The sequence below is a fragment of the Aricia agestis genome, chromosome 1 (genome assembly GCF_905147365.1).
Source record: "Aricia agestis chromosome 1, ilAriAges1.1, whole genome shotgun sequence".
Taxonomy (NCBI): Eukaryota; Metazoa; Arthropoda; class Insecta; order Lepidoptera; family Lycaenidae; genus Aricia; species Aricia agestis.
The window spans coordinates 1,413,230-1,427,466 of record NC_056406.1 but is presented as its reverse complement, the minus strand read 5'-3'; the positions used below and the strand labels follow the sequence as shown (position 1 = coordinate 1,427,466).

General features: G+C 38.5%; 1 protein-coding gene across 1 annotated transcript; it reads left to right on the top strand.

The window, feature by feature from the left end:
- The first annotated feature begins 924 nt into the window (after nt 1–924).
- Nucleotides 925–12,954, top strand: LOC121726875 (beta-1,3-galactosyltransferase 5-like). Its single transcript, XM_042114509.1, has 7 exons — nt 925–1,064; nt 5,206–5,261; nt 6,893–7,073; nt 8,411–8,582; nt 9,085–9,304; nt 10,979–11,101; nt 12,446–12,954. The coding sequence occupies exons 2-7, from the start codon at nt 5,216–5,218 to the stop codon at nt 12,757–12,759; spliced, it is 1,056 nt and encodes a 351-aa protein (XP_041970443.1). The 5' UTR covers nt 925–1,064; nt 5,206–5,215; the 3' UTR covers nt 12,760–12,954.
- The last annotated feature ends 1,283 nt before the right edge of the window (nt 12,955–14,237 follow it).

Here is a 14,237-nt window from a genome sequence, read left to right as displayed (position 1 = left end):
TAACAAATAAGTAGAAACAAAATAAATTAAATATTAAGTGGCTTCCATACAACAAACCATAGATTTTGTTATGTCTAATTATTTATTTATTATTATTGACAATTGGTAATATTTAAATAAGTTAACCATACAGTACAATTAGCCTCTTTTATTTAACACATTTGGAATAAGTATATAATATTTTATACTTTGTTAATTTGTAAGAATAGTAATATTTCATATTATTATATTGTAGTTTATAAGCTAAACATTTGCATGCCCAGTTGGGCAAATGTGATGATACCATTGTGAAATCTACTAGCATCTTTAAGTAGGTATTAACTCTCATTTTGCAAATAAAGAAATTGAATTGAAACGTGATTTTTTTTGGAAATTTTTGCTCGATACCAATAACGACAACACATCTAAGACACTTGAAATATTCACGAAATACTCGGTTGTATTTGTAGTTTAATAAATAATAATAAAATTTAAATAAATTAAATAATGAAGGGGGCTCCCATACAAAAAACACAGTTTTCAGCCTATTTTTGCTCTATTGTGGTACGGAAACCTTCGTGCGCGACCAGCGCGAGTCGAACTCGCACTTGGCCGATTTTTTATATTAAATAATAAACGCATTGCAACGCAACAGGCACATTTCTATGAAAATCTGATGCGTCTGCGCAACGTAAGCATAAATAGAACACGCACAACATAAATAGGGATAAGAGAACAAAAATAGACAATATTTCGTCGTCTATAAATTCTAAGCCACGTGGCCAACCATTCATTAGAATTATAAACAGAATCATACATAAAATGCGTACAAATTTTTACCTGAACTCTGAAGTAATAATAAACTTTAGGCCCGAGTAAATAGATAAACGTATTGAAAGCAAACGATAATGCGATACCTAATCAGTTTGCCCAAGATAAGGGACTTAGGTGGACGTGCCCTGTGGACGCCTGTGGTCCGCAAGAAAAATTAAAAAAAAAAGTGTTAAAAATACCGCGCTCGCGCTGTCAAAAAAAGTGGCGGGAGATAAAAATGTAGATTTTTTGGAAGTACCTACGTTGAGTAGGTAAGTGATGTATCATGTAATGATGTCATTGAGTGATGTCGTCATTGGGCTTACAGTGGCCTAGTCAAGGTAAAAAAAAAGTAGCTACTCCCACAAGGCACCCAAAGACACTGCGCCGTTATTATTAAGTAGCTTTTTCAAGCAAACGTTTTATTTTTGGTTGAAATAATGAGTTCAATGTTTACATTTGTTTGATATTTCTCATGTATCTGCGGTTGTGTATATACCCGCTAATTGCTAAATACGTTACTTGGTTTACATAATATATTAATTATAATAGCTACTTGAGCTTGCAGAATACTACAAGTGTCGATTAGTTTACTTAGCAGGAAGTTTTGTCACCGATGACTAATTCATATCAATGTGCGACAGGCGAAGACGTCGGTGCTCATTAGTTATATAGAATTTGTGAAAGTGTCAAGCTCTTATTATATTAGTTATATAATAAGAGCTTGACACTTATATTAGTTATACAATGATTGTCGAAGTCTTCGATGCCGAAGACGTAGAAAAAGGAAAAGAGTTTGTGGAATAAAATTCTTCTAGATTTCTCGCGATAAACTTCCATACTAATTAATTTAAAATATTATTATAAATGCAAAAGTGTGTGTTTGTTACCTCTTGGCTCTTCACAAACCGGTGAATCGATTTGGTTGATATTTGGAATGGAGATACAGTGAGTCTCCGGACATACTTAGGATACTTTTATCCCGGAAAAACAGTTTTCACGCGATGAACGAATTTTGGCGCAACGTAGTTGCAGGCGACATCTAGTATACGTGGGAGAGCCGTGCTTCGGCACGAATGGGCCGGCTCGACCGGAGAAATACCACGTTCTCACAGAAAACCGGCGTGAAACAGCGCTGTGTTTCGCCGAGTGAGTGAGTTTACCGGAGGCAAAATCCCCTACCCCATTCCCTTCCCTACCCTCTCCTATTGCCCTATTCCCTCTAAAAGGCCGGCAACGCACTTACAACTCTTCTGATGCTGCGAGTGTCCATGGGCGACGGAAGTTGCTTTCCATCAGGTGTGACCCGTTTGCTCGTTTGCCCCCTTGTTTCATAAAAAAAGTATCACTTTGTAGCTATCAAAGTTTCTAACCGACTTCCAAAAAGGAGGTTCTTTACGGCTGTAGATATTTTTTGTTTTATTTCTCTCGTATCTGTTGTGATTGACTGGTTGTTGTGATGCAACATGTTAGTCGTAAGTACTATCGGCGTGGGCAGCGGAGCTTACGAAGCTCTGCCGTAAGTCGCACCAGTAATGTGGTCGAGGTCATCGAACTGCGTACAGTCAGCGATAACGATTGATCTTATTATAGATCAATGGTTTTTCCAAATCGATCGTAATATTGAATGATTATGTAAGTACTATCAGAGAAGGAAATCGGGGACCTAAGTAGTTTGGTTGCGTTACGTCAAACCCAGCTGACAGATCACAATTAACATTGAATTGACATATTCGACCAAATAACGTTGGTCTGTCATTTGTATAGGAATCAACTTCCTCGATGGTACATAGTTGAGATGAAGAAATCAGCAAATAAAACCAATGAGAAACAAACAAGACCAGAAGACAAACATAATTTAGAGTACACATAAGGATAAGTTATAATAAAGTTACTTGCTAGGTACACGTGCTTCCCCGCAAAATATTGCAGATAAAGCAAGAAAATAGCATTTTTCATATCTTAGCGTACAATAATTATTTCTTACTGTATAGCTTAAACCTAAAATATGTTTATCAGAATCTGGTACGTAGTTTCATAAGTTATAACACTTCCGCAGTAGAGTCCATGAGCATAGAGCAGGGGTCACCAAATGGCGGACCGCGGTTCGCCGACCCGTTATGTGCGGACCAAGCATTTTCGAATTTTTCGAAGATAAACTTTGTTAAAAATTTATGCGCCAAAATTAGTTTATCGCGTAGGAACCGTACATTTTTTCGGGATAAAAAGTATCCTATGTCCTTTCCCGGGACTCAAAGTATCTCTGTACCAAATTTCAGCCCAATCGGTTCAGCCGTTTAGGCGTGAAGAGGTAACAGACAGATAGACAGACAGACACATTTTCGCATTTATAATATTAGTAAAGTATATCTTGCACCAATTTCCCTTTTTTTAATATTTTTTTTTTTATCATAATATGACTGTGTCATGTGTGGACCGCGAAGGTCATTTCATTTCTTAATATGGAGTATTGACCCCGAGCGAAACTAATTGGTGACTCCTGACATAGACTAATGTAATCAGTCAGTGGTCAGGGGCTTTATTATGGATTGTAATTTGTGACTGTACAGCCGTGAAAATTAAGTAAATATTATGGGTAAAAATATTTTTAAAGTATTTTGTTTTTTAAAAAGTGAGGAAAATGAGAATGACAAAACTTACTTGCATTGCGAGCTAATTATTTTTAACGAACTTCTAGTTTTAATAATTTTTAATGAAGCAGGCAAACGAGCATACAGGTTACCTCATGGAAAGCAACTACCGTCACCCATGGACACTGGCAACATCAGAAGAGCTGCAGATGGTTTGCCGGTCTTTTAAGAGCTAATACGCTCTCTTCTTACAGGTTGCTTGAAAAAGCTACTTATTAATAACGGCGCAGTGTCTTTGGGCGCCTTGTGGGATCAGCTACTCTACTGGTCTTGAGTAGGCCACTGTAAGCCCCACGTACGAACTAGGTACTTACATATTATTATGTGTATGTACCTATTTCGGACAAAAAAACATGTTACTTATTTGAAATCACCAACAATAATATAATTTATGTGTCTCTTTCGACTGTACATTTTAACTACCAGACATACTGCAAGGTCCGATGTCACTTCAAAATTCTTATACATTCATTAATTATTTATCTAATGAAGCGCGTTTACTCATAGGCCATAATGTTTAACTAACAGCTGTAAGCTGTTACATAATATGTATACAACTTTAATATTTTTACGTTAAGGTTCGCTATAAATAGAAGATTACAATTTAAATTATTATTTTTAGGGTTCCGTGTCAACAAGGAACCCTTATAGTTTCGTTCTGTCCATCCGTCTGTCCGTCTGTCTGTCCGCGGTTTTGCTCAGAGACTATAGGACCTACAAAGCTGTAATTCAGCAAGAATGCAGATATTAATGATGCCGACAAAATGATATATACATTCTTAAAAAAAAACATTTTTTTTGGTACCTCTACACAGTACACATCAAGCGGGGATGATATTTTTTCGCGTCCACCCGACCGTGTGGGGTGTCGTTGGATAGGTTTTTTAAAAATATTACGAGTATTCATAGATCACTTTCCGATTTACGGATCCATTTGTGAAATACGAAGTTTTAAAGTGGAAAAAATCATTAGAGTCCAGTGTCCCCCCCTTCTACGAGCCAAACGGTCGCTTCTTGAAATGTGAAAAAATTTACGAGAGTACAAAATATGCTGAATTTAAAAGAAAAACAATCAAGGCTAAGAAGACTTCATAAGTTTTTGAGTTATAGTCAAAAACTTATGAACAACTAAATCAACTAAAAAAAAATGTATTCGGCGTACGTTTTAAGGAATTTGAACTTTTCGTTCAAATTCCTTAAAACGTAACTGAGATGATGTTGTTAGTAGTGTAAAACAAGTTATAAATGTACATTCATTGACCATACAAAAATTATCAAAAACTAGCGGTACTACGGAACCCTATATTGCGCGCGTACCCGACACGTACTTGGCCGGTTCTTAGTTTATCGTAAACAACTGTAACGTATTTGCTTGTAAAAAGATCCATACTGTTATTGGTATTCTATTATTATAAAATAATATTTTTAAGCATGTTATGACTGCAATCAACAGTTAGGTACTATCAGAGAAGTTGATTCATTGGCAGATGGCGGACCTAAGTAATTTGGTCGCGTTAAGTCAAACCCATCCAACCGATCACAGCTAACATTGAATTGACAATTTGACATACGCCGACCAAATGACGTAGGTCCGTCAACTACCTAGGAATCAATTTCCTCGATGGTACAATCTACTAAATACTAATAAAACAATAAATGAGACAAGTTAATAAATAACCAATATCTTTTAAAATAATTACTAGTAAACTAGTAAGTAACGAAAATAAATAACTGACATAAAATATTCTTGATTTTTTTTCAGACCATCAAAAATGCGGCGCGGCGGACGACAGACAACAAACTACCTTTTGTTAGTTGGTGAGTTAATCAACAAAGGTCAAAATACACTAATTTTGAAAGACTTCTTTGTGACAACCTAATCAGTAACCAGATAATTTGACTGAGTACTCTGGAGCACGGGAGCCAAGACGAGTAAGCGAAGCTCTACATACAAAGGGTCTACCAGACTAACTTTTCTTAAAATTATTCGAATTTTTGAGCACTCATGTATATTATAATATATTATAGTTAAAATATAATTTCTATTTTAACAATCCCAATCAATATTGTACAATATGTGTTTATGTAACTAATGTAACTAATCTATAGATAATATAGATCTCTACTTCACATCATTTTTGGTATGCGCCCGCGCCGCTAGCGAGTTCAAATTCGGTCATTTTTGACAGTGATAACAGCTTCAATTAACATCAATTAAGTTGAGGTTAGCTGGGTATTTAGACAACTTGGATTCGATAATTTCGACAGGCAAGTTAGAATTTCACAATAATTATATTTGGCAAAATGAGTCGCTTGACATGCCTTACGATAAATCTTATTATTTTTTCTAACTTTGCCGTCGAATTTATCGAATTCACGTTGACTAAGAACCCGTGACGTTAACTCACAGAATATTGGGTTAACCACATTATAAGACCATTAAACTCGATGCGATAATGATTCCCACTTCCCGCCTATGCGACTGTACTAAACGGCTATTAACTAATTGATTACCGCTTTTAAAATTTAATTAACATTGATTAAAAGCATTTTAAACGTTTAAACTATTTTATTGGAATTAATATTTATTATGTAGAGTATACGGTGTAGACATTAATTAATGATCTTTTTAATTTACCTCATTTACGGAGGGGATATTTTGGCGACTTGCCACATGCTTAAGTGCACATCCACACTGTGAAGACGGTCTTGTCAGTTTTCTTGTGTAAAAGATTGTTACCGTCGATACTTAATTAAAAGTGAGTGTAATTTGTTCTACTTTTTATTGTAAGAACACTATCTACGAAGAATTACTCACCTCAAACCATCAAAACAATACACAGGTGTTATCAAAAACTTGTCTCGGCTTAAATGATTGCAGTGGAAATGATAAGGAATACACAATGGATCATACATCGTATAATCCTGCATCGCACTATCGAAGTTTCTGTGGTCGGCAAAACATATTATACGTCTGAAATAACGTCAGCGGGCTTCGGCTTGACCGAGCATGCTGTCTCGCTTGGAAGGTCTTTTTTGCGGCCACTTCGCATATTCTTTATTTTATATAAAATAAGGGGGCAAACGAGTAAACAGGCCACCTGGGGAAGCAACTACCGTCGCCCATGGACTGGATACTCGCAACATCAGATGAGCTGAAGGTGCGTTGCCGCCTGCCGGCCTTTTAAGAGGGAATACGCTCTTTTACTCATATTGAGGTCGTATTGGTCCGGACTCCGGAAATACTACAGGTTCATTTCAGAGATTTACAGTGCGCGGCAGAAAGTTACGCGAAAAACGCACGGTGGACGACTGCCACTCATCATATTCCAACAACAATATTTAAGTCACAAAATAAAATATCCTCAGTCAATCTATAATGTGGCTACCTAACCTGCTGGTTTACTCTTATTTTAAGCTCGCTAGTCTTATTCCAACGTTTATTCCAGTGCCGCGTCGGAAAGGCGTGACAGCACGTCTGCTGCTGCTAGTGCTGTCAGCGGCGGCACTGGCAGCAGGCTGGGCGCTGGCGGACCGCATTGCGACAGCGCTGCTGTACCCGCTGCCAACAACGAACACCCTAGACCATCTCCGGATAAACAGGAGCTTGAAGTCCTACTTGGATAATATGTAAGTTAGAATCTAGATTGGTAACCTACATGAACTAATAATATAATAATAATAATAAGTAATAACTCCCATACCGGTTTCGGTGACGGTGGCCGGTTTCATGGAAACCAGGCCAGTTAAGCAGGAGTAATTTTTATAGTGCCCAAGTGTGTGCACAGTATACAAGAGCAGTCTCTGTTCCTTTACTCTGCCCAGTGGGACGGAAGACCGACACGACCGGCGAGAGATCAGGCGCAGGACCAACTTTTTTACATGCCCATCCGACGCATGGATCATCTTACTTGTCAGACAATCAGGTGATCAGCCTGCATTGTCCTAACTAAAGTTGGTAATAACATGTTTCCAACGCGGGAATTAAACCCAAGACCTCCGAGTCAAGAGCCATGCTCTAATAAACCTAAACCACTGGACCACGGAGGTGTTCTAATAGTTGCTGACTTCTAATGTAGGAGGCCCTTATCTTTGGGGTTCCAGCTGCCCCAAGTTATCATTTTCTGGCACTCTCAAAAAGCTGATACAGCTCTATGGGTATTGCTATGGTAGATACTGGCTAAGACACATGAAACATGATATTTTGCATCAATAACGATTATCATATCGATGATAAATATCTTTTCTATCTACTATTTTTTTTATTGTCAACAGCCATATGAGTCTGTCCGTCTTGAAAGATGGCAAATCCAAAAATGATTGCCTACTTACATAAGTATCAGACTATCACTCCATAAATTACAGAAAAAAAAATAGAAAAATGTGTTTTTAATGTTAATCAGTAGCGAATAACAATGTCAAAGTTCAAGTTTTAACTAAAACGTGTAGGTAAATTACTAGCGGTTTATTTAAGTAAGTAACTAAGTAATAATTATTATAAACTAATAAAAATTATATAATAACATCCTTAACTATTCGATTATAGTGGTGAGGTCACAATAACAAAATAATATTATGATAATTTGATAAAAATTGTTTAGTGGGTTAAGTCAGTTGTTTATATTTAGAGCTTAGTATTGTCATTATATTAAAAAAATGCGCTTTCTTATCGATGGAATAAAAACCTTATCAGAATAGTATCTAATATCTATTGTAATCAATACTAAGACTTAATCAACTTAGCTATGTTATTAATATTTTTTTCGATTGCGTGATGCGTCGGAGTTTTAAGTTTTTCGAGTAAATCGTTTATGCTATTAGGCCTATAACTGTGTTTAGTAGCTGACCCGGAAACGTTGTTTTCCCATAAAAAATATTTCTAGTATCAATATAATAAAAAGTAGATACAAACCTATTCTCAGGCCTAACGTGACACGAGAATTTTATATATTAGAGATAACTTCCAGCACGCTTCTACTGGAGCCCTCACCATCATGCGCGGGCGCCCCCGTGGTGGCGGTCGTCACCTCCACGCCGCACCACTTCGACCAGCGCATGGCCATCCGGGAGACCTGGGGGAGACACCTGCCCACATACTTCATCCTGGGACTTAATGGTACCGCTGTCGAGGACCTATTGGTGGGTACGTTTTTGCAATTTTGTGGTACTGGTAACTGGCTTTGCTTTGTGTTTAAAGACCCGATTCACAATGCGCAATTCGAAAACTTTATCGCGCAACATCCAATAAACGCTCGCCGCGCTAGGCGTTGACCAATGACCGTACGGTAAAGTTTCCGATTTTGTGTCGAATGGAAATCATGAATCACCCTACAGATTTTCAAAGTCTGCCTTTACAAAAAAAATGGATGTAGTAAAGCTAAGTCATCCATAAGGGAGATCGCAGACGGCACACTTTTTGTGTGATCGAGTCTGCGGCGCACATACAGTCTGCATGGCCGCGCCATGCCATTCGAATATTTACACATTCGAATAAGGAAAGCTTAATATTACTTATATCAATTCCATACATTTTGATCGACGATTCTATAAAGAAGCGATAAAGAAAACGTTTTGGCTAAAGCGATAATATTGTATGCATATTATAACTGTTTCCATTGTACCTAACCACATTGCTCTCCAGGTAGACAACTACATAGAAGCGAAAGAGCACCGTGACATGATCGTGTACCAGTTCCGCGACCACTACCAGAACCTGACCATCAAGACGGCGCTGCTGGTGCGATGGGCGGCGGCCGCCTGCCCCGGCCTGACCTTCCTCTTCAAGGTCGACGATGACATCCTCGTCAACCCCTGGACGTTGAAAGATGTTGTCAATAAGAGCAGCGATGCTAATTTGATAGGTAATTGACCGTTTAATCGATGAAAATTCTCGCCCAAAGGCTCATTAAAAATCATGGTTGGGTATCTAAAATATCGATAGTGACCTCTCTTGTATGTAGATGTGTCGCCTATTCCTCCTACCAGTTTATGAGTAAAGGAACATGGTGTCCTTGTGTACTATCAGAGAAGTTGATTCATTGGCAGATGGCGGACCTAAGTATTTTGGTCGCGTTAAGTCAAACCCATCCGACCGATCACAGCTAACATTGAATTGACAATTTGACATACGCCGACCACACGACGTAGGTCCGTCAACTGCCTAGGAATCAACTTCCTCGATGGTACAATAAAATGGCGGACCTAAGTATTTTGGTCGCGTTAAGTCAAACCCATCCGACCGATCACAGCTAACATTGAATTGACAATTTGACATACGCCGACCACACGACGTAGGTCCGTCAACTGCCTAGGAATCAACTTCCTCGATGGTACAATAAAATGGCGGACCTAAGTATTTTGGTCGCGTTAAGTCAAACCCATCCGACCGATCACAGCTAACATTGAATTGACAATTTGACATACGCCGACCACACGACGTAGGTCCGTCAACTGCCTAGGAATCAACTTCCTCGATGGTACAATAAAATGGCGGACCTAAGTATTTTGGTCGCGTTAAGTCAAACCCATCCGACCGATCACAGCTAACATTGAATTGACAATTTGACATACGCCGACCACACGACGTAGGTCCGTCAACTGCCTAGGAATCAACTTCCTCGATGGTACAATAAAATGGCGGACCTAAGTATTTTGGTCGCGTTAAGTCAAACCCATCCGACCGATCACAGCTAACATTGAATTGACAATTTGACATACGCCGACCACACGACGTAGGTCCGTCAACTGCCTAGGAATCAACTTCCTCGATGGTACAATAAAATACCTCCTACATTGCTGCTTGACAAATGGCGACGAAAGTATGATATCGACCACCGTTACTGAAATGGGTGTGGGTTGTAGATAGATGACTATTTATTTGCACTCACTCACTCAGTCTGCTCCAAACATTAGATTGCCTGATAAGATAAAATAGCAATGACGCTTTGTCCGCTAATCCTCTACAACGGCCTGTCTTTATCAGTATGTTTACATATTCGTCATTAGTCAGGTAATATTTACTATTTACATAGGTAGATCAAAAACAGTCCGACAGATAAACCGGTCAGCGGCCTTGTTTTGGTAACAACTCAGGTATAGAGGAAGTAGTTTTGTAAAGCTGTTATCGAATTGTTTGGATAAAATATGCCCTTTTTTGAATCGCAATGATCGAAACCAGGACACCTCCTGGTTTGGATCATAGCCATTGAAAAACTAAGTCACCACTAACCTAAATTCATATAAAATGCCGATATCAGTATAAAAAGTCTGAATGGTCTCATTGACTAAATCTGACTCCATCCGCGCTCTTCACACGCCCTGCACTCTACACTATCTGCAAAAATGATTTGAAATAATAAAAACTGTGCATTTTATAATTTTATAGATAAAGTAGATAAGTTACAAGGTTTTTCTCAAATTATAAGGGCAAAAATGAGTAAATGTTCATAGGTTACAAAATGTTAGTTATCGTGTTCTTCCACTCACGTCTTTAATTTTTTTCCTAACTTGAATTTCTGATGGATTTACTAATATAGGGTACCGCAAGGAGAACTCGTATGTTCACCGCGACGAGCACAACAAGTGGTACCTGCCGCGCTGGCTGCTCCGCCCGGACCTCGTGCCCGAGTACCTGTCGGGTACCGCCTACCTCATTAACGGTGAGTAAAGTTAAAATAATACAGGGAAAGTCTGAGAGCAAGCGATTATTGTTGATGTTGTCAGTGGCGGCCTTCACCATTGCGAGGCCCCGGGCGGCAGGTCTTTACGAGGCCCTTTGGTCGTCTATCTACCGCCGCCGACACCGGGACCTACCGCCAAAAAATCAAATAAAATGGCATTTTAAGACCTTTTGCTTTACGCGAGGCCCCTGCAAGAGCGAGGCCCCGAGCGATTGCCCTATTCGCCACCCCTAAGACCACCACTGGCTGCTGTGACAACATAAAAAAACTTCGCTTTATGCCACACATAGATACTGTAGCTCTACCATGAGTTTAAAGCTATAGTATTTGTCGATACTCGATACCGACTACGTATTAGTATGGCAAATTTCACAGCACCTCTAGCGGTCACTTGCGGAACTAAAATCGTCATACTAAATATTTAATAATAATAATAATAAAATGTTTTATTCATACATAAACACAATGCACTGCACACACTAAGCAAAAAAAAACAAACAATAAACCAAAAGAAAAAACTCACTGACCTCCATTATATAATAGAGGTCAGTGAAAAACTGCTTAACTAAAATAAAACAAACAACAAAAAAAATGGCATCACTAGGCAGTGCATTGCATAATGCCGAAAAGGATACCCACTCAGGTGTATTACCATGGTGCAGAACACTGCACCGCGGTACCTGATCTTCCGTGGTTCCTATATAATATTACGCCTGACGCAGGACAGATTCAACATAAATAATAATAATAATATACATATAATAATACAATAAAATAATAAAACCTCATTTAGAATACTTAAATAAGAGTACGGTAGCTGCTATTTACGATACTCGGTATCGAGAATCGATAAATACTAGCTTTAAACTCATAGTAGAGCTACTGATATAACAAATACGAAAGTGAGTCTGTTTGCCTATATGCCCGTTGCTTGTTACCTTTTCGCGCTACGCCGCAAAACCGACAGATGGGTTTGCTCGCACGTCATTCAGTGATATCGGTTGCGGGCGACATCTGGTGAACATACCCGCATGTATGAAAAACGTTGTAACTTGTAGTTGTAACGCTGTTCTTGCCAAGATTTTCTTGCAGTAACATTATTGCATAAGAACCCAGTTATAAGACTGAGAGCCTGTTGAACCACTTCCTGATAAAGTGCCTGATATGCTATCCCCAACTTTTTTGACAGATTCTCCATACTTGATCTGTGAAGTTAATTGGTGGATAGCCTTATCAGGAAGTGGTGAAATAGGCCCTTATTATTTCTTCTTACTTGACTACTTTTGAGATATCCTTATTTCATCCATATTTCATCATTTCCAGGTCGTCACCTCACCACAATCCTCCACACCGCATTCAACATCCCCATGATCAACCTGGAAGACGTGTACTTCACCCACCTGGTGGCCAGCGAGCTGGGGCTGACCTTGACTCATGACCGCCGGCTCAGCCCCTACAAGCCCTGGGCTCCAGCAGCCTGCCTCTACTGGACCCTGGCTTCGGCCCACAGCCTGACTCCCCAGGAGATGACCAGGGTCTGGCCTGGTCTTAGCTACCTTGGGGAACAGTATGATACTGGACAAAAAGTCTGTGGATTCTATGAAAAGTATTTGAATAGTGAACTGTTATTGTATTAGGATACGCGTACATATGACGAGGCGCAGCAGAGTGGGCCGCATTTACCGTGTTATATTTATCATGGCTTATCTTAAAAAGTCTTAAAAAACTTAACATAAACAACAGAAAATGCGGCCCGTTTCGTCCCCTATTATAACATGATGGTGTTCGTTTTAGGTATAAATTACGTTATATTGTTAATAGCACGGGCGTATATATAGCTTTGATGAGGGGGGGGGGGTCCCTAACGTAGAAAAGCGGCCAAGTGCGAGTTGGATCCACCCATTAAGGGTTCTGCAGCAGCCTAATTGAAAAAAATACATGTACCTCGCCGATGAAAATCGGTGGGTACATAATATGTCCCCCTTATATATACGCCCATGGTTAATAGCAGGTTCATTGTAGCCAAGATACTTTGGAGATGATGATGATAAATTGAAATGTGATGCTATTTAAATTTTAGCATTTTAATAGACCCTTGTGGCCAATATTATTTAAATATCCGTCATGTACAGTAACAAATCGTTTATGAGTATGACCGGCTTTTGGCAGTCGGTAAAAAACTAAGGTTGTGTGTAGTGCCATGTTTTTGCATTTAAAATAGTATTAATAATGAAAGAGTGCCTCTAATCATGCCAAAGTACTTTATAATTAAATGACTTTTGTTGCAAGTAGCGAGTAAGATAAACATAACATATTTTAAGAAATGTTTGTGATGCTGTTTTTTACGAATGTACATAATATTTTAATAATATAATCTGTTTATTACAACATTTTATTATTTTTAAATTTCCCTCATATATTTTGCAACACTTAGACGAAAAACTTCCCATGAGTAACTTTCCCGTTTTGGTGAGAAAAGTCTATTGTGCTGTGGGATGACATTCGATATCAAATAAATAATTATATAATTATAATGAATTGTTTATTGCACGCAGAAAAGTAATTAAGTACATAACATTCTAAAGAACACATTTTAAAATTATTACGTACAATATCTTGTTAATTGCGCAGAACTATACTAAGAAATTCTTATCCTGTAGGGGTTGCCTGCCAATTGATAATATACAGGGTGTCACTTTAACTAAGTGATAACTGATAAATGATAATACTTAGCTTAGGGCGTGCACGAGTAGTGTATGTCTATTGAGGAGTAGTAGAGCGGCCACGTATAGAGCTTGTGGAAGTTGCAAATATATAGGGGTTGTCATTTCTTAGTCAAATGTCCTACTGCGGGGCTAAAATGGTCACATTTAGCAATTCCTCTCAATCAATTCAGCAAATGAATTGTCAAAACTGTCAAACTGACAAATGTCGAATCAGTACAAAAATACAGAAATAAATTGCAAGCAGAGTTGCATTTTGCGATTTTAGAAAAATGAATCATATTATGATTCATGTCATGATTCTTCAAAGCGACCATTTTAGCCCCCTGGTTATATGAATAGCCTACTGGTTACATAATCTACGGAATATTCGGCGCTTCTCTCAACATGTC